The sequence below is a fragment of the Sinocyclocheilus rhinocerous genome, unplaced genomic scaffold (genome assembly GCF_001515625.1).
Source record: "Sinocyclocheilus rhinocerous isolate Xijiao unplaced genomic scaffold, SAMN03320098_v1.1 scaffold311, whole genome shotgun sequence".
NCBI lineage: Eukaryota > Metazoa > Chordata > Actinopteri > Cypriniformes > Cyprinidae > Sinocyclocheilus > Sinocyclocheilus rhinocerous.
In genome coordinates, this window is record NW_015623669.1 from 33,390 (window position 1) to 54,137 (window position 20,748).

The window sequence follows — 20,748 nt, forward strand, 5'->3', positions numbered from 1 at the left end:
AGACACCCCACCCCACCCCCCCCCCCCCCAATGTAAAAATATACCTGCTATCTCATGTTCGCAACAATACAGTGTACGTACAGTTGTTTTTTTGTCTGTCTGGTTGATACGGGCCTACTATTTTTTTCATGTAATTTGTTCCCTTCCTCAGGATGTGGTTTACTGGTGAACAGTCAGTGTGTGGATGAACGATTAAGTGAGAGAATGCAGTCAGCAAAAGCGCGCTCTGCAGCTCAAAAAAATACAAATAAAAAATCTGTCAGAGACAAAGACCTGTCTCTACATCCAGAACTGCATTTGCAATACTATGCAATATTATTTCAATTAAATATTGTGTAAATTATAATATAAATATTATAGTATAATTATATTAAATGTTATTTTAGATAAATAATTTTTTTTAAATATATAAGCAAATTATTTATTATTATTAATTTTCAGAAAAAAAAGTTTTGTTTTTTTTTACTTGCCCATGTCATTCCAAAACTGTATGCTGTTGTTTTCTTTCTCATGGAGCAAAAAAGAATTCTCTTTAAAAATATCATACAGATGAGTAAATAACATATATAATGAATTTTTGGGTGAACACTGCTTTCTTTCTCCAACATATAGGCCTTATTAATTTTTCTGTCCGGCTTGGTAACCTCACCATACCGTTGAAGCAATCACACGTGAGTTGGCCTACGAAACATCATTGAAAACCTCTCACCACAGATCGACTCTATAACCATACAAGGAAACAGCAGTGCTGCAGATTTCTCGTCAATCAAAGCGTGCTCTGGTTCCTCCTTAGTTCACACAGTCGCACGTGTATATTTAGCCACAGGTAGAGTACACACACATACACAGTAAGTATCACACACAAAAGTGCCGTTTTGTTCTCAGAAAGTGAAACTGGATTGTGGCTGGTCTCTTTCTTTTCCTCTCATGTCAGACATCACACCTTGAAAATTCTCAAGCAGCTCTTCTAACTGCCCCTGTTTTGATGAAAGTGTGGTCATTTACACTCTTTACATGCTTTATGTGCTTTTGAAAAAAAAAATTGAAAAAAAAAGATTGGAAAGGCATTGAATTCACCTTGTGTGAGTTTTGCAAGCAGTCATGAGTCTTTTAGTGTTTGTGATATAAATGGATGTACATATGCTGCGCAATAACAAGCCCATTTCTATTTCTATTCCTATTTCTAGCCAATATTTCACATCTCATATATTCATTATTTTTTAGTACATTTTACACATAATTACATAAAACAAAAACGTTTTATTTTACGACAATATCCAAAATGAGAGGATTGGTTTATTTGAATACGATTTTTCATCCTCTAAAATCACGTTAGTGCATTTGTTAATATCTTGCACGGTTTCTTTTTAAATATTCACTATATTTTATATAATATCTTAATTAAAAGCATTTTAATATTGCATTTATTATATATATATATATATAATTGTATTATTATAATTTATTTTTTTAATTTTTTTAAATATTATAAATAATATTTTATAATTTTTTTATTTAATCATTTGTTGGCTAATAATTTTTTACAAAATTATTAGCGGAATCTTGAGTAACTGACAAGATTCTGCAGATTTTGCAAAATGCACACAATAATACTTAGAAATACTAGATTCTCATCATGTGTTCATTTATTTATTAATTCAAATTTATGTTAATTATACTGTCAATCACAAACAAAGCATAATTTTCTGTGTTTAACACAATTTACAATTTTTTTTGTTTCCCCTGGGTTCATAACAGCATGAGAATAAGTAAATGATGACAGATTTTTTTTTTTTTCCCTTTTTGGCTGAATTATTTCAGAACGGATTTTTGGAATCCGTTTTTCAGAATCAGTTCATTGCTAATTGTAGACCCTCAACTGATGTTGGACATGGATTGTTTGTCAAGTTATAGTTGCAGTCTGTTATAGTCTCACCAGACCACCAACTAAAACACCAGCACTCTGGTTACAGAAAGAGAAAACAGACACTGAATCCACAAGATCAAGAAAATGTGTGAAGCTGAAGTGTGGCAAGTGCAGAAACCCCATAGAATCACTCAGTAGAGTAATTTGAGACGGTTTTGCATTATATAAAGTATACAGAGTGATTCAGTCATAAATGCTGCTGTAGATTCTGTGAATGTCTTGAAGTTGAAAGTACACTGAAATTTCAGCAGGCTGGATTTTACATACTGAGGTGGTGTAAAATGATGTTGTAAAATGGGTTGTGCTTCAGTTTGTGGACTGCGGTCAATAAACATATCCTTAATGTGACGCTCACAGACGAGTGAGGGTAATTATTTGAACAGGTTCTTCAATTTATTGTATTGTTTTATTTTACAATTGTCGTTCCTATAACAACTCTGCTTCCCATCATTTGAATTGTTATATAATCCGCATTTAACTGTAGTTAATGTGCTCTCTAAAGACTTAAACCTCTGAATCACTAAAGTAAAACATTCATCAACCGTAAAAGAGCATTGCAGTAAAGGACGAGATGTTGCCGTCATGCGGGGTGTGTGTCTGCCGTGTCTCTGACAGATGCGCGACAGACTGTCAAGCGTATTTTTATATCGTGCACATTAGGTCACATCCATAAAATGGACATGAAACAAAAGGGTGTAGTCGGAGTCTTGTGGAACAAATTAAGCAGGCTTACTAATTCTTCAACATGATACGGCCTCGTTTATAATAAGCCCGTCTCTGACATGTAGCACAGTCATGTGTGTGTAAGGACACAAAGACACACACAAATAATTGATTTCCTGTCACTCTTTGTATGGTGTGTGTTTTAGTGTATTGATCAGCCGATGTACAGCGAGGTTTCTCTATGAATGCTGCCCACATTGTGATGGCTATTGTAACTGTTGAAATTCATTAATGGTGAAATTTTACCAATAATAGTCCAGAAATAATAGTGGTGAAGTCACAAAATCCATAAATTAAAAGCGACCGGAAATTATTTGATATTTGAGCTTCGTGAAAGTCATTAAAATTTATCTATATATACAGTGGGTACGGAAAGTATTCAGACCCCCTTAAATTTTTCACTCTTTGTTATATTGCAGCCATTTGCTAAAATAATTTAAGTTAATTTTTTTCCCTCATTAATGTACACACAGCACCCCATATTGACAAGTGTGGGGTCAGATAGATTTTTGTTTTGAAAAAAAAAAACGTATCTTATTCAGCAAGGATGCATTAATCAAAATTGACAGTAAATAAAAATTAAAAAAAAAGCTACAAACTTTTTTTAATAATAAAAAAAAAAATGCTGTTCTTTTGAACTTTTTTTTATTCATCAAAGAATCCTGAAACAAAACTATCATGGTTTCCACAAAAATATTAAAAAGCACAACTGTTTTCAGCATTATAAAATAATAAGAAATGTTTCTTAAACATGAAATCAGCATATTAAAATGATTTCTGAAGGATCATGTGACACTGAAGACTGGAGTAATAATGCTGAAAATTCAGCTTTGAACTATATTAAAATAGAAAAATAACTATTTTAAATTGAAATAATATTTCACAATATTGCTGATTTTACTGTATTTCTGATCAAATAAATGCAGCCATGGTGAGCAGAAGAATCATGTTTCAAAAGCCAACCTCAAACATAAAGTGTGTGTATTTATGTGTTTCAATCAAGTGTCTACATTTTTGATAGCTACCATAGATCCAGACAAACTGAAATAATGTTTTGCGATCTCTCATCCCAACACTATCCAGAACTTCTGTGTTAAGACTCGCCTCTTTGTTTTTAGATTTTATGAACATTATGAATGTGTCTGACATCAAGCACATCCTAGTACAACTACACAAAAATCCTGCTGACCAGCCGCCACGGGACACATTTTAAAATATAACTTCTGTTGCATATAATAGAGTCATTCTTTGAGACCTACAGGACAGTTTTTCACTCATTTAGAAGAAATGTTGTAAAGTTGTAATATAAGTAAGCTGGTTTTAAGAAACTGAAAAAGGCATGTCAGTCACAATATGAAAGGGTGCTTGCCATTCCTAAATGAAGATATATACATCCACCCACACACACACACACACCGCCTGACCGCGCCGTGGCCCACAGTATTTCATGCCATGAATTCCTGGACTGAATCCTCACTCACTTTGATACTGATAACAACTAAATGTGTCGACACACAGTGAGTTTGCCAAGCACTCGTAAATGCCAAACACTGGCATCCTTCATAACACTCTTTTCAACCTAGGTGTGTGTGAGACCTGTTGACTTTTGAGGAGTAGTTCTGTATTCATCACTAATGATAAGGATAAAATATTCAACTAACTGTTGGGTTTGTTATTCAGGGTTTCTTCGAGTCTTAAAAAAGTCTTAAAAAGTATTAATTCACCCTTTCACAATTTTTAATCAGAGCAGAAATATATGTATATATATATATATATATATATATATATACACACACTCAGTATTTTTGTTTTCTGATACAAATACCTAAACATCCTTAAATGTTTTCTGAGAAATTTAACCAAACAAGGGAGTTTATGTTTAAAACAAGAACGAATATCTGTCAATAAGATGTAAAAATTTCTTTTCCATTTAAATAAAGTTTATTTTTCTGAGCCCACTGGCAGATATTTGTTCTTGTTTTCGATCATAACTCGCTTAATTTTGATCAGTTTCACAGAGAACCAGACTTCTTATGTCATTTTGCTTCTCAATTAAATGTATCTTAATTTAAGTATCTTTAGACATTTGCACTGGAAAGCGACAAAAATACTGAGGAAGAAATCACTTTTTTTGTAGTGTGATCAGAATGTACACTGTAAAAAAATAAGTGTAATTTTAACTGTAAAATTTTGTAAAAACGCTACGGAAAAAAACTGTTAATAGGTTAACAGTAAGTTCCCGTACTACAGTATATACAGGGAAAAACTGTAAAATATCTAACCAGATATTTCATGTAATTTTACAGTAAAATATTTTTTTATTTTATTTTTTGTCAAATTAATTTAAAGGTAATGGAAGTTGTATTTTCAAACTTTGAAGTGTTGCTAATATAACTCATAACTCATTTACGCATTTACACTTAGAGAGCATATTGACGTATTGTTTCGCTTTAATTTATTCTTTACATTTTCTTTACTTGGTCTTAAAAAAGGTCTTTAAAATGTCTTAAATTTGCCTTCATAAAACCAGCAGAAACCCTGGTTATCAGGGTCTCTTTTTGTTCTGATCTTTAGAATAGAGTATGCGTAAATGATGAAATCTGTGTTGTCAATTGTTTTGCCATAGGGAGACATATATTAGTTCCTGTTGTTGCCGAATGTGAACGGATGAAACACTGCAGACATTCTCTTCAGTAACTTCCAAAGTACATGGTTGCTATAGTTGCTGTGATCTGATCTGATGTCTCTTATGTTGGCTTCAGGTTCAGGTGGAGTTGTCTTTAGCGAGTGCATATGTACAGTACATTTACATAAAGCTGTGAACGCCTCGCATCCACCTAAACCTCTCCAAATAATGAGACCGGATCCCTATCCCGCTGCAGTCATAAGGGCGGTGCATGATCTTCGCTTTTCCAGCTGTAATAATCGGCAAGAGCTCCATCAAGCTCTCTAAATGTCATTCTCTGAAAGTTCGATTCTTGTTTGTATTACTCGGATGAGTGAGCGGCAAGCCTTCTGACCTTCACAGTCGATCTGACTCTTCTAGTTGGTCCCTTAGATAGACTGAAAGGAAGGAGGTTAATTAGATCTCCGTTTTCTGACCCACTTTCTTCCAGGTGTTTTACGCTGTTTGATGCATTGACTCGAGCTGGCCCATAATGCGTGCTCTGACTTGAACGGACCTCTGGCAGGATGATGTAAAGCAAACATTCCTCCCTACTTTGATTGGCATCTGTTTTTTTCTGTGGCAATATGGTCACAATTACTCCTGCCGTCACATTCCCCTAAATCTGTAACAGACACGCATCGAGGATTATGTAAGCAGCAGGTTTTTGGCAAATGGTGCATTTCACAAGATCAGATCATTGCATTTGCTGCGAATGGCCTGCGATCTTTTCTACTATAGACCTCAACACAGACTTTTGGGTTTCTGTTGCAGTCTGAAGGTTTATAAAACGAAAAACATTGTAGTTTCTTGGCACTTTTATGGCCTATGGGTTGGTTTCTATTAAAACTAACAAATTTAACCAACTTTTGTGTGTGTGTGTGTTATGGGATTGTCATATTAAAACTGGCTTGGAAACTTTTTGCCTTGCCTGCATTTAGTTTAGCTACTTTTCACATGCCTTTTATGTAGTTTTTATTGTCTTTTGTCTCAGGCCCAAATTCTGACTTTCAATTTTTAAATAATGTAAAAACCATCATTAAAAATACACGTTTTTAAAACTATGATGATGCAAACACCGAGTGAAATTAACACACAGTCAATTATATGCTAATTACAAACTTAACGTGTGGTTGCATTTACCATTGTTCAGCGAATTTTCGTGGGTGAAATCTAGTAATTTCAATAGGAATCAACGCGATTGGGAATTTCGCTTGGGCGCGAAACATTTCCAGTGTATATTTTCATCAGGTTCAAGATGGTCACACGGATTCGCCCTGTGTTGACCAACAGAAAGCTGCTTAGTTTGAAAGTGACTCCATACATCACTACACTGTCGACAATAAACAATGGAATTTTTTTGTTCGAAATTGCTGAAATTTATCTAATTTGACTGTATTTGAAAGTGTGTCAATTTTTCTGTGTAATATACTTTTTTTCAAGTCAGTCTGCTGGTTTATTAAGGAGACTGCAGTTTGTAATGAATTATGAGACATGTTATGTACAAAGAAAACAAAGAAAAATGTATGTAAATATCAGTTGCAAGCAGAATATTTTTTCTTAATCTGTCTCATTTCAAATCGAGCCATAATTCTGTCAAATGACGTGAAAAATGTGAAAGTATTTCATTGTATTTTGAGTGCATAAGGAACTAGCTGTGAAATTAGCCTATATGAAAACAAAGAAGTTGTCCATTTGATTTAAAAAAAAAACGAATAATTTCAAATGTGACAGAAATTGTCAAAATATGACGGTTCAGAAAAATGACAGAATTGTCCTGTACAGTGTGAAAAGTATTTTAAAGCAAAGTTATTTTCTAAAAGTCCACTCGGCCAAAAGTGTCATAGTTAAATAAGAGCCCTGTCCCAGAATCCCACACTTGATTTGTATTTATGACCAGTGACTTGCAGAAGCATATACTAAAATTTCCTGCATAAAAAAACAAGATTTGAAAGGAATGATGATAAAAATGTTACGAGTTAATGGTTGAATAAGTAACTGGAGTGAATAAATGTTCCACTAGTGATTTTGATGTTATGGTTCTGTGCTCTTGAAAATTGTTAATCTAGACACACACAAACACACAGAAATCACCCTGCCAGGTCGGAGCGATTTACTGTAACATTCCTCTCATATTTATTTAAGGCGGCTGAATCTGGCTAGTGCTAACATCACTTTAACAATCCTGCCGTTTGGTGGGAAAGGATTGGATTTGTGGCGTCTCATGAGCCAGTGGCTCCTAACTAGCGAGGCCTGTCATGTACGTGAGATGAATGTCTTTAAGGACCAGTCTTGGGCTTTAACTACCCTGATTGTTTGTGCTTGGAGACATTCAGCTTTATTCACAATGCTGGAATGGTCAATGGCTAAATGCTCCATGTTCCCATTCCAGAGTGGGAACGCCATGGACTCCTTGAATTCAAATTCAAAAGAAGCGGAGTGACAGAAGCGATAAAGAGCACTTTTGTAACTAATGAATGTGTAGCAGAAGCAGCTCTGTTTTATTGGCCCGCATAAGTTTGAATGCTTCCTAAGACAAACAGTTATTGCAGAGCGCGACACGGTTTGTTGTAAAAGCTCGGCTTTTCTCTTGGGAGGGAATGCATATTTTTGACCTGTGCTGACGTCAGAAATGACACTCTCGTTTTAACCACAGCTTACTTACTCTCAGGCTGAGAGACCAGATGCTGACATGGTTTATTACACTGCTCATGATCAAAGTCACGAGGAGATTTCATGAGGTTCAAAGCTAATTAGCGTTCACATAAAGTATCCTGGCAATTAAAGACAGCATGAAACAGCATTCGCGATGCATTAAACTTCTGTAATATGTGTTTCTGAAGAAAATCAGCATGGGATTGTCTTGTAAATATGTATTTTATCCATTGGGATTTGTGGAAAGTGCAATATTCTATTATTGATTAATATTATTTTTCCTTTCCCGTGCACAGTTATTAAGAATGCAAATGTTGATATTGTCTGGAAATTGTTTTAAATGGCTACTTTTGTCTTTTTGTCTAGGTGGAGGAGGAAAACGGAAAGGAAGAAGTAAAAAATGGAGGGAGATCCTTCGTTTCCCTCATATCAGTCAGTGCACAGAGTTGAGCAAAACCATTGGTAATGTATCAACGCTTAGTGTGTCTTGTTTATACACTTCCTGTCATTTTCATGCTCCTTGTCAGCTGTGTTGTTGTTCTGGCCAAGTTGCTGTTCGCCATTGTTTAGCTGTCTCTGAGTTTACATTGCCATTGGCTTAATCCCAGTTTGCTTACAGTCTGAGAAATAGTATGTGAGGGTGCGTTCCAAATTACAGTAAGTTGAAAGTAGTGTGTCAAATGTGCCTGGATGCCATACTTGTCCCAGTGAATTTGCGAAGTATGCATCCTTGCATGCTGTTTGGTCTAATATTGCACACAATCTCTTGAGCAACAGAAGAAGAGTGACTGTTATCCAACTTTTTCAACTGTTGAAAAATAACAGCCAATTCAAGACTTACTTAAGACTTAGGTTTCCACATTTTTACATTTATAGAATATACACCAACATACTGTCCAACAGTTCACAGGATTTTTAATGTTTCTGAAAGAAGTCTCTTATGCTCACCAAGCATTCAGTAAAAAAATTAATATTGTGGAATATATTTGCAATACTAAAATAGAAAACAGTTATTTGAATATATTTCAAAATGTATTTATTCCATTTTTCAGCATTGTCATATGATCCTTCAGAAATCTTTCTAATATGCTGATTTGATGCTCAAGAACCATTTCTTATTATTATCAATGTTGAAAACAGTTGTGTATTACTCACCTTCATAGCACTGCCAAACCTGTATGACTGACTTTCTTCTGCGTCCCTATAATGAAAGTCAGTGGTGTTCAAAACAGCGTTGGACCCCGCTGGTTTTCATTGTATGGGCAAATTATCTTCTTTTGTATTCCATAGGATACATTAATACAGGTTTTGTAAAGACATGAGGTTGAGTAAATGACAGAATTTAAATTTTTCAGTTTTCTACCTTTAAAGGTATGCACCTTTCCATTAACCACAAAGTACATTTTTTTACATGGTATATACACTCACTGGCCACTTTATTAAGTACACCTGTTCAACTGCTCGTTAACGCAAATATCTAATCAGCCAATCACATGGCAGCAACTCAATGCATTTAGGCATGTAGACATGGTCAAGATGATCTGCTGAAGTTCAAACGAGCATCAGAATGGGGAAGAAAGTGATTTAGATTTCAGAAACTGCCGATCTACTAGGACTTTCATGCACAATTATGTGAAAATATCCAGCGAGCGGCAGTTCTGTGGGTGAAAGTGCCTTGTTGATGCCAGAGGTCAGAGGAGAACGGTCAGAATGGTTCAAGCTGATAGAAGGGCAACAGTAACTCAAATAACCACTTGTTACAACCAAGGTTTGCAGAAGAGCCCGTGTGAACTGTAGCCTCAGGAAACTGAGGCTACAATTCACACAGTCTCAATCAAAAAGAAGATCAGAAAAAGGGTTGCTTGGTCTGATGAGTCTTGATTTCTGCTGTGACATTCGTAATAGGGTCAGAATTTGGCATAAACGACATGAAAGCATGGATGCATCCTGCCTGGTATCAGCGGCTCAGGCTGCTGATGGTGTAATGGTGTGGGGGACATTTTCCTGGCACACTTTGGGCCCCTTATTACCAACTGAGCATCGTTTAATCGTCACAGCCTAGCTGAGTATTGTTGCTGACCAAGTCCATCCCTTCATGACCACAGTGTGCCCATCTTGTGATGGCTACTTCCAGGAGGATAAGCTCAAATCATCTCAAACGGCTCAGGAGGCTGCTGATGGTGTAATGGTGTGGGGGACATTTTCTTGGCACACTTTGGGCCCCTTATTACCAACTGAGCATCGTTTAATCGTCACAGCCTAGCTGAGTATTGTTGCTAACCAAGTCCATCCCTTCATGACCACAGTGTGCCCATCTTGTGATGGCTACTTCCAGGAGGATAAGCTCAAATCATCTCAAACTGGTTTCTTGAACATGCCAATGAGTAGACTAAACTCAAATGGCCTCCACAGTCACCAGATCTCAATCCAATAGAGCAGCTTTGGGATGTGGTGGAACGGGAGATTCGTATCATGGATGATCGGCCCACAAATCTGCAGCAACTGCATGATGCTATCATGTCAATATAGACCAGAATCTCTGAGCAATGTTTCCAGCACCTTGTTGAATCCATGCCACAAAGAATTAAGGCAGATGTGAATGCAGAAGGAGGTCCAACCTGCTACTAGCAAAATATACCACCACAGTACTTTTTTGTAAAGTTTTCCTTTTGTTTTGGGTCTCAGAGCGGGACTATTTCAGCCTGTGTGACAAGCAGCCCATCGGGAGACTTCTGTTCCGCCTCTACTGTGAGACCCGACCAGAGCTGCAGCGATGCATCCAACTCCTGGACTCTATGGTACGTCTGCGCACACATACACACATCTCCAGCACTCCGTACACCTGATATATGTTCTAATGAAAGCAGAATTTATTTAAGATTGTCCAAACAGCTTTTAGTCACTAATTGCTGGTTCTTTTAAGCATCTCCTCATCTCTTGCCCACTCAAAATTTCTCAGGTTTCTCGTAACTCTCCATCAATGTTCCACTGGCCCGGACAACATGCCTCCCACATGACTAGCATGGGCTATCATGGAGTAAAGCCCAAAATATCAGGGCCGGCATGTGGTCACTGAATGAGGCCATTGTCTGGTCTCTTCAACACCCCTATAGACCCCAAACTGTCTGAACCCCAGGAACCTGAACCCATGACAGGAAGTCGCCGTCATAAAACATGGGTCAGCGTGTTTGTGTTTTTTAGGACTTGGAAAGGTGTTCATCTTGTTTATGGTGTCTTGGAACGTTCTCCTTCTCATTTTAACAAAAACCCTTTGTGCAGTGTAGCTGTATAAGTGAATAGGGAAGCTTTATTGATGCGTTTCAGAGACGAACGTAAATGTCATCTGAAAGTCAAATAAAATCAAACAAAAATGACCTGAACATAAAAGCACCGTAATCGTGCCTGGGTTACGATGTTACAGCTAATGAAGTAAGAGCAGAAGATTTTTAAATAATGAAGGGAAAATGCCACAATGGTATGTTTTTAGTTAAAATTATTATAATAATCATGTGTGGGGTTGTTTTATTGGGATTTTATTAAGTGTTATTTTAGGAAGAATAGCTGTCAATAAAGGTGCATAGGACCACTAAATTATTCAGAATTATAGCTCCTTGTTTGGAGTGAATCTCACGGAGACTGTCAAGTCTTATTTCACGCAAAAATCAAAAGACAAGAAAATGAAATTATATTTTGCCTGAAGTAGACAAAACGTATTTTAGAGCCACTAGAAAATAGGATCCCCAAATTCTTATTACTGTAGTGCCAAAACAAATAATTCTGTAATAGAATAATATACACTATCATTCAAAAGTCTTATACTCACCAGTGCTGCATTTATTTGTTTTGTTTTCTATTTTAATATATTTTAAAATGTAATTTATTTCTGTGATGCAAAGCTGAATTTTCAGCATCATTACTCCAGTCTTCAGTGTCACATGATCTATCAGAAATCATTCTGATATGCTGATTTGCTGCTCAAGAAACATTTCTATACCCTGTTATTATAAATGTTGAAAACAGTTGTGCTGCTTTGGTTTTGTGTAAACCATGATAAATTTTTTTTTTCAGATAAATAGAATAAAAAGATGAATAGTTCAAAAGATCAGCATTTATTTGGAATCGAAATCCCTTGTAACATTTTGAACATAGTTGCTGTCGCTTTTTTTATATATAAATGTAATGCATCCTTGCTGAATAAAAGTATTAATTTCTTTCAAAAAAACTAAAATCTTACTAACTTTTGAACAGTGCATATCATCTAAATTGTAAATGAATATTTCATAATAGAATTAGTTTTACCTCCTGTTATGATTATTATAAAAATCATTGCGTGCAAACAGAATGGTTTCCATTACTGCATTATAGTGAGATCTTGTTAAATAATGACATTCTACAAACAAACTTGGTTTTGCAATTTCTTTTGATTTTTAGGGTGAAATAATGGCCCCAAGATGCTCTTGACAGACTTTGTGAGATTCACCCAATTAAACTCTGTTCTCAAGAAGAAGAAAAAGTGCTCTTTATGACACGATGTATTGAACTGAAAATGTTTGATGTATGCATGTTCTGCAGGCAGTGAGCGTGTATGCATGTGTTTGTGCGAGTCACCATAAGGAAAGAGCCCGGGGGATTTTTTTGAGGCCTGCTCTGACGTCAGAAAGTAGCGGGATCTCAATTGTTGTGGCGAGTTAGACAGCACTGTCTGTGTCTGCTCTGTGTGAGATCTGTGTGTGTGTGTGAAACAAGAAAAGAAACGCGAGAACTTCATGCGAGAAACCTCTTCACACATTTCTTTGGGTTTATGTGTACACAAAGACAAATGAAATGTGCATGCCGCTGACCTTTTTAGTCTGGGTTTTGTTTTTCCATCTCTGTGGAGGCGGAATAGTCCGATGTTATCGCACACATCAGATTGGCCCAGTTCCTCTGTGTCAGAGGCAGCCCGCCATTTGTTTTGGCCTGGTGGCTCTACTGTACCATTCAGAGCCGCTGACGTAGGTCTGTTCTCAAACCACTATTATGATTGGATCTCTCTCTGTGTGTATGTGTGTTTGTATTTTCTGCTTTTTTCCATGCGGTGACCGTTAACATGCAGGCATAGCTAATTCCCTTGCAAATTCCATCATTTCCCATTCAAAAGGTGGCCAAGAGAGCAGTATATAAGCCCTGTGTCCTTTCTCAATGTCACTGTAATCTACAGTTGTATTCTAGGTTCAGTACAGGTTATTTCAGTCGACAGTATTTGTGATACAAGTAGCACAAAAAACATGGGCACGTTCCCTGAAAAGTCACTGTTACAGTAAAGCGCTAACAATGGAAGTACCTTCGTGGAGCCAAGGAATAAACATTACAAAACACACTGTTTAGTATAGCCACAAGACCTAAACATTATACATTCACTAACTCTGCATAGATGCATATTTATGCGTAAACCCTGTGTGTGAATTTAGAATAACATTTATATCCAGCTATAATTTTTTGTGTCAGTAGGAAATATATAATTGGGCATAATCTCTTCTTCTTTACAAGCTATAGCACGAAATAAACATGAATGAACATCAGAAGGTATCTTGTTTCAACCGCGGAGAGAAATCTACTCTCCTGTCTGCTTTGTTTGTCGGACAAAGTGGCGAATTCGGCATTATGATTAGACAGATCGCCTGTCAATCAAACTCCAGCGAAGGGTCAATTTAGGCTTTTATTCAGATATAAACACACATACGTAGAGCACATCGAATATGGTAAATGAGGCTTAAACGTGCTTGCTTGATGCGTGAGAACCAGTGAGGTTTGTTCTCTTGCGTCTCACATGCACATTTGAGCTTCCCCAATGAGTAATTGATGGGAACTTTTTTAAACTTTATGTTAAAGAGAACTTTCCCTTTAACTTAGGCACTAGCTGCAATTAATTCCATAGAACCGACTTCTATTGAACTCTGAACATTCTTGTAACATTCTTTTCTTCCTTCATTGCTCACGGGCACGGCACTATTTTAAATATTCCATTGGAGGAGTTGGCAAATGTGTTAAGGGGAATGGAAATCATACTGCTGCATGTGTCGAGACGCAGTGCCCGTGCACACACACACACACACAGAGTCCCCCACTATGTAATGACGTTCAGTGTATTTAGTGACGCTGCTGGGCCGTGCTGTGGCGCTTCAGGACCTTATGGAATCCTGCCGTGTTGACTGGCTGGTTACCAAGCAACCTGAAGTCACACACACGGTGGGCTTCATGAAGCGTGTGTGTGTGTGTGCTCATGAAGCATATGTGTGACGCGTGTGCGGACACATGATTTGTGCGAAAACCTATTTGCGGGTACATATGCTTTGGCATAGGCGCATGAGCTTGTGTGTATGTGTGTGTTTACATCTTTCGGGACGGAACCGAGTGGGGGCAGGCGGTCATGGAGAGTCTTGCGTAATGGGATCCACAGAGCACGAGGGCCGGAGAGGGTGTTGATGAGGGTGTCATCAAGCATTACCCCCCAACACACACACATAGGCACATTTACGGCCCTTAGGGAAAGGACGTGCCAGACTGTGGAGCTCATTCATTGTGTAATCACTCACAGACTCAATTACATGATGCTTCTGCCTCATTCAGCATATAGAAATGGATACCGACTGAAATGGTGAAGTCAGTGGATGTAGTTTCTGTTTTCCTGTGTTGAACAAGTGATTTGAGTTCACATAATACTCTCTGTCGGTCTCGGTTTCATTAGTCTCAAGGTTTTTGAGTATCGGCACAAAGTCTGGTCAATATTAGCCTCAAATGACTAGTTCTTTGACTAACACATCAAGTCTGGTCCACGTTGCAGCTTATTCTGGGCTTAAAAAAACACTGTCTGACTGACTTATAAAGTGAATAACCATAGTTGTTTTGTTTTTACATGTTGTGGGGTCTGAAATAGGTTATGCCGTAATAATAGACTATTTATTTAAATAAATAAATAATGGCTCTTTTTTTTTTTTTTTGCATACCCCCTAAAAGCTGGATTGTTGCACCCTCAGTAAGCTTGTTTAGCTTACTTAACTTATTTTAATATTATTTATAATATTACTACTTCTTTTTTTTTTTCTTTTTTTTGATGTGTTTTTTTCTTTTTAAGTTTTAGTCGTTTTTGCAATGTTCTTTGGTTTTTTTTTAAGTGCCCCTAGGCACTAAAGGTTCCTAATATTGTTTTGGGAGTCTCCAACAATTGGTTTACATGCATGCAAGGTCAAAAAACTATTTTTCACAAAAAAACTAATATTTTCTCAAAATATGCATTTAATATCACCTCATTTTCCAACGATTCTCAAACGATTCGCTCGAAGCAGTTCTAAGATTCAGTCTCTCTAAACCCCTCCTCTCTGTGAGCCTACTCTGCTCTGATTGGTCAGATGGCCCAGTCTGTTGTGATTGGTCTACCGTGTACAGCGTGTGTCGGAAACGATATGCCTATTGCCATAGTTCCATATTTTGAACGCTTGACAGAAAATATAAACATCTATTATTTATGATTCTTACAGGCTGTGATTCAGTGGAGCCATCTGGTCCAAATAAACAGTGTACTGAACCATCTTTCAAGAGCAAGCGTTTTGTGATTCCCGCGTTGAACTCCCCGAGATTAGAGAAGCTGTCGCCAGTAAAATGACGGGAACACAAAAAAGATTGGGGTTGTACTGCTGTGATACAGTGGAACAAATTAATTTTAACCACTGATTCTTTGCAGCCTCATCTTTCGGAAGTGAAAATAAAATGGATTTACTTTCACAGCGTCTTCTCGACATGAAGTTAAACACACAAACAAGCTACAGTGTTTGAAGGCGGGTCAAGCTGTTCGTGGCCGGCTAACGTAGAACATAGGCGGGCGTTATGCAAATGTGTTACCCAGTGACATGTAGCCGTCACAGAAGTGGGATTTGAATTCATGACACTTACCTATTTTTGAAGCACAAAAGATATTTAAATAAATGTTTCAGTTGTTGTTAACCATATTGTGAAAGTTGGTGGGGTCAAAAACATTGGACTGCTTTGACTTTCATTATATAGACAAAAAAGTTGCGAAGACATTTTTCTAAATATCTTTTTTTCTTTTTTTTTTTTTAAGTGTCACGATGGGCATATGAATCTGAAATACCCCTGAGAGTGAAGTGTGGATAATTCAGTTCAAATCAGTTTAATCTCAATGCTATGAACCTTAAAGTCTTGGGAAAGGCTATAAACTGGTATACACAATTTTGATTCTCAGTGAACTGATCAAAAACCTTTGCTCCCTCACTCCCAGAAATTACAATTTGCCATTTTTAAATGCAGTGTGCATGAGGCTGGCTACTGTTTCATTAACGTCTAAATTAGATGCATTATGTCATAAGGTATCATTTATATTGTGGATTATGTTATGGCTTGTTTATCTCAAAGTTCATTTATAATTAGTTGTGAGTAATTTGTTTGTATCTGGACATTTAGGAGGACTACGAGGTGGCACCTGATGAGAAGAGGAAGAGTCGCGGAGATGAGATCATCAAGAAGTTTCTCACCAAGCAGGTGTGACTTGGTTTAACTTTCCTGTTGCGTGTGTGTTAATTTTGGATCTTAAACCATGATGCTTTTTTTTTTTTTAAAGAATTCTTTGATGAATAGAAAGTTCAAAAGAACAGCATTTAAAAAAAGAAATGCATTTTTGATCAATTTTAATGTGTCTTTGTTGAATAAAATAAATAATTTCTTTCTCAAAAAGACCAAAAAAAAATCATACTGTTCCCAAACATTTGAATGGTAGTTTATGTAATATGTGTAGCAAGCATTGCACAGATTGGGACAGACTGCAACAATAATTTTGTGCAAAAATATTCCAAAATCCACCAGAAATAGTTTTCACACCTTTTACATACTATTTTTAAACATGCAATAATTTGGACACTGTCATCCTAATATTGCATACTATGTAGCAGTGGCGAGGCTACAGGTGGGCACTTTCAGCTGTGGCCCACCCAATGAGAAGTTGATAATTTTCCAAATGGATGTCATTTATTAAACGATAATAATAATAAACGTCTTATTTCATTATAACTTTATATATTTAGTTTAAAAAATATTAAATGCGAGCTTTCATGGTCAATTACACAGTCAATTAATTTTCTTCATTTTCCCTCTTCCTATAGGTTCATACCATACGCTTGTCAAAATGATGATTCGTCTTTCTGTTAACAATGTGCAATACATTTGCTACAATATTTATTACATTTGTTAACGCTAGGTAATAAAAATACAACCTTTCGTTTCGATGTTAACAGAACTTTAATTTTAATAATGTCAATGTTGAAATTAAAATGAATGTTTATCAATGCTTTAGAAGTATTTTGTATTGAACCTTTGTGCTGTATTTTCTGTTGGCAATTTGACATGCAGTTTTCATACCCTTCACTTTGCCCACCCACTTAAACATTTGTGGCCTTGCCCCTGCTATGTAGTAAAGACAGTATTAAGAGTTAGGGATGCACGATTATGACAAAAATCATAATTGTCGATTATTCCCTTGAAATTGTAATTGCGATTATTAATTACGATTATCACAATTTACATTGAAATATGTTTATACCATTGTTTGATGCAACTGCATGCTATATTTTTAGATGAAAATAAACAAGCTGAAAATACTCTAACTGAACAAATTGTAGTGCTTTTCTATAGTATTAAGCCTCAAATGTCAAATATACATCGGATTGGTTTCTTCTTTAAATTATAAAAAAGTAAAAAATATGAATGGTATTATAATATTATACTAAAACTAAAACAATGGAAAAACCCTTATATTTTTAGATGAAAATAAATAAGCTGAAAACACTCTAACTGAACAACTTGTAGTGCTTTTCTATAGTATTAAGCCTCAAATGTCAAATTTACATTGGATTGGTTTCTTCTTTAAATAAAAATTTTAAAATAAGCATGGTATTATAATGTTATACTAAAACTATATTAAAACAATGGAAGAACCCTTAAGATTACCTGTAGAAAGAAAAAAAAAACACATCTTAAGCATGCAGAATAGCATAAGTGGACTTTGAACAATTAATTGCCGCTTTGAATGATTACGAGTTGTGGTGTTCGTAATTGTAAATGCAATTAGAAATTCGATTAATTGTTCAGCCCTAGACAGTATTTAGAATTAAGCTCTTTACTGTAATCTTTACTTCTGGAACCCAGCCATTGCACATTTTGTCTGCGTAAAAGTGTACTCACAGATCTGCCTATGGTCTCCTAACGGTCTCCATGCTGTTTAAAATCTCACAGAGCTCTTCATGACTACTTAAGTGGTGCTCCTTTTGCTGACTATCAGAACAGCATGTACTTCGACCGTTTCCTCCAATGGAAAATGCTAGAAAGGTTGGTTGCACAATTTATCTCCCTTTACTCTGTCCGTTAGTCTACTTACTCTACCATTTGTGTGCTATTTCATTCTTTTGGTTTGCTGTTCTTAGCTCGGCTTAAAACAGACGTCCTGGATCTGGATCAATTATATTCAGCTGTTACGGCAGTTCGGATGCTAATCCATTTAAAATGATTTGTTAGCGTAATTGTTAACAGCTCAACACATAAAAGCAAACAGCCATGTTTTGGTCATGAAACATACAAGTTACTCTGCAGCGTCTGTGCTAGATATAAACTGATTTGAACATCTTTACATTTGAGTGGCTCATTAAAAAATATATGAAAAATAGTTTTCTGTGAACACAATTCTAAAAAGCCTTTGTTTCACAAATGAGGTGGAAAATGTGTTTCTTGTCAAGTGTAACTGTCAGTTTAAAGTGTAAAATGTCAGTTTCCTCTCTGTGCTGATTTGATATCAGATTTTGTGGTTTCATTCTAGACAATCCATCACAAAAGACACGTTTCGGCAGTATAGAGTTCTGGGGAAAGGAGGCTTTGGAGAGGTGAGGATATTGTGAAAAATGATGTGTGTGTACTGAATATTTCCTCATTTGCTCTATATCAAAACCTAGTGAGCTGCCTACCTAGATTGTATTTTAAACATCATAAGTGTGCTCGAAGTATAAGCAGCGACATCATATACAGCCTTTATATCCTTGTATTTCACTCATTCACCAGAATTGTTGATCGCTATTAGCTTAGCAATATGCTAAGATCAAACTCTGCTGGAATCAGTTTTGAGTCAAGTTTCCCGTCTACCTCACATAAAGAGTGTTATTTGTGTGGCGTGCAAAGTCGCTGCGTTGGAAGGTGTGATCACATTAGCGAAATTTCACCAAAAAAAGTGTCAATAGTGTAGTGATGTATGAATAGGGTTGCCAACTTATATGGGATAAATACGAAAATACGGGACAGTCACCTTTGGGCTTACCACCATTCATAACCAATTGTTCTCCAGCTCTCCATTTTCTTTTTAAGCATCTTTGAAAAGAGGGTTTGACTTATTAAACACTGGTGGGTTTTTCTGGACCTTGGCAATGAGCTTCTTCGCAATGTCACCTGCTAATTTAAATGTACGAGCCCTTTAAATTTGAACGGATTCTGATTGGCTGTCTGTGTTTTTTCTTTTATTACCTGGAAAAAAAAAGTGATCCCAGTGACTATCATTAGTTGTGGTGTGAACTATTCTCTTAAATTGAGAACGACTTCTAGAACATTGTTTTTATATTTATCGTTCTTGGTGTGAACAGAACTTTTAATGCAAATTCACTGTGTGCTGACCAACACAAAACTGCTTGGTTTGAAAGGGACTTCTGTGTGAGCTGTGCCATCAACAACAGACAATTTTTTTTGTGCACATGCAATTTTGCAAAATTGTAAGGCAGAAGGTAACATTTGTGTGTGTGTGTGTGTGTGTGATGATATAATATATTATGTCCATCTGTGCCCAGGTGTGTGCGTGCCAGGTGAGAGCCACGGGAAAAATGTATGCCTGTAAAAAGCTGGAGAAGAAAAGGATAAAGAAGAGGAAGGGGGAGGCCATGGCTGGCAATGAGAAACAGATTCTGGAGAAGGTCAACAGCAGGTTTGTGGTAAGTGGATTCATTCATTTATCTGTTATCTTTCATCAGTTTTCCTCCCTTTACTCTGGTCCTGTTTACACCGGGCAAAAAACATCCATCTTTTGCGATTCAGTCACATGTGGCCAGGCAGGACAGGCTCAAATGTCAAATCAAGTCACCTTTATTTATATAGCGCTTTATACAATACTGATTGTGTCAAAGCAGCTTTACAGTGTCAAACAGGAAAATAGTTTGTCAATAATGCATATTCCTCAGTGCCTTCCTGTCTCTTTCTATTTTTTTATTTATCTAATAAAGGCTTGCTCTAGCTTGTGTATTTCAAAACGGAAATGAATGCTTTCATTTATTCTGCACATCTGATCGTTCTCGTCTCTCTGGCTCTCAGGTTAGTTTAGCGTACGCGTATGAGACCAAAGATGCCCTGTGTCTGGTGCTGACCATAATGAACGGTGGTGATCTGAAGTTTCACATCTATAACATGGGAACCCCAGGCTTCGAGAAGGAGCGTGTGCAGTTCTACGCCGCTGAGATCTGCTGCGGTCTCAAGCACCTCCACAGAGAGTCTATCGTCTACAGGTGTGTGGCTCTACATCCTCAAATGCATCCAGCCTCATAAATTAATAGTGAAATTGTGTGGTCATTTTATGTTGCTTTCTATCATTCTAGGGATTTAAAACCAGAGAATATACTATTAGATGATAATGGTAAGTCAAATCAAATTGTCCTTCAAATGAGCTAAGTATGGAATTGCATTGTACTGATCATACTACTTCTTT

The 20,748-nt window shown here is 36.6% G+C and overlaps 1 protein-coding gene across 1 annotated transcript in view; it reads left to right on the plus strand.

Annotated features, from left to right (window-relative positions):
* LOC107725141 (G protein-coupled receptor kinase 5-like) overlaps nt 1-20,748 on the plus strand; it is a 51,049-nt gene that overhangs the window by 22,987 nt on the left and 7,314 nt on the right. The window contains exons 2-9 of the mRNA XM_016534339.1: nt 8,337-8,432; nt 10,656-10,768; nt 16,428-16,501; nt 18,252-18,344; nt 18,829-18,892; nt 19,841-19,981; nt 20,358-20,548; nt 20,639-20,676. Of these exons, the coding sequence (XP_016389825.1) occupies nt 8,337-8,432; nt 10,656-10,768; nt 16,428-16,501; nt 18,252-18,344; nt 18,829-18,892; nt 19,841-19,981; nt 20,358-20,548; nt 20,639-20,676 (810 nt within the window). The remainder of the gene's footprint in view (nt 1-8,336; nt 8,433-10,655; nt 10,769-16,427; nt 16,502-18,251; nt 18,345-18,828; nt 18,893-19,840; nt 19,982-20,357; nt 20,549-20,638; nt 20,677-20,748) is intronic.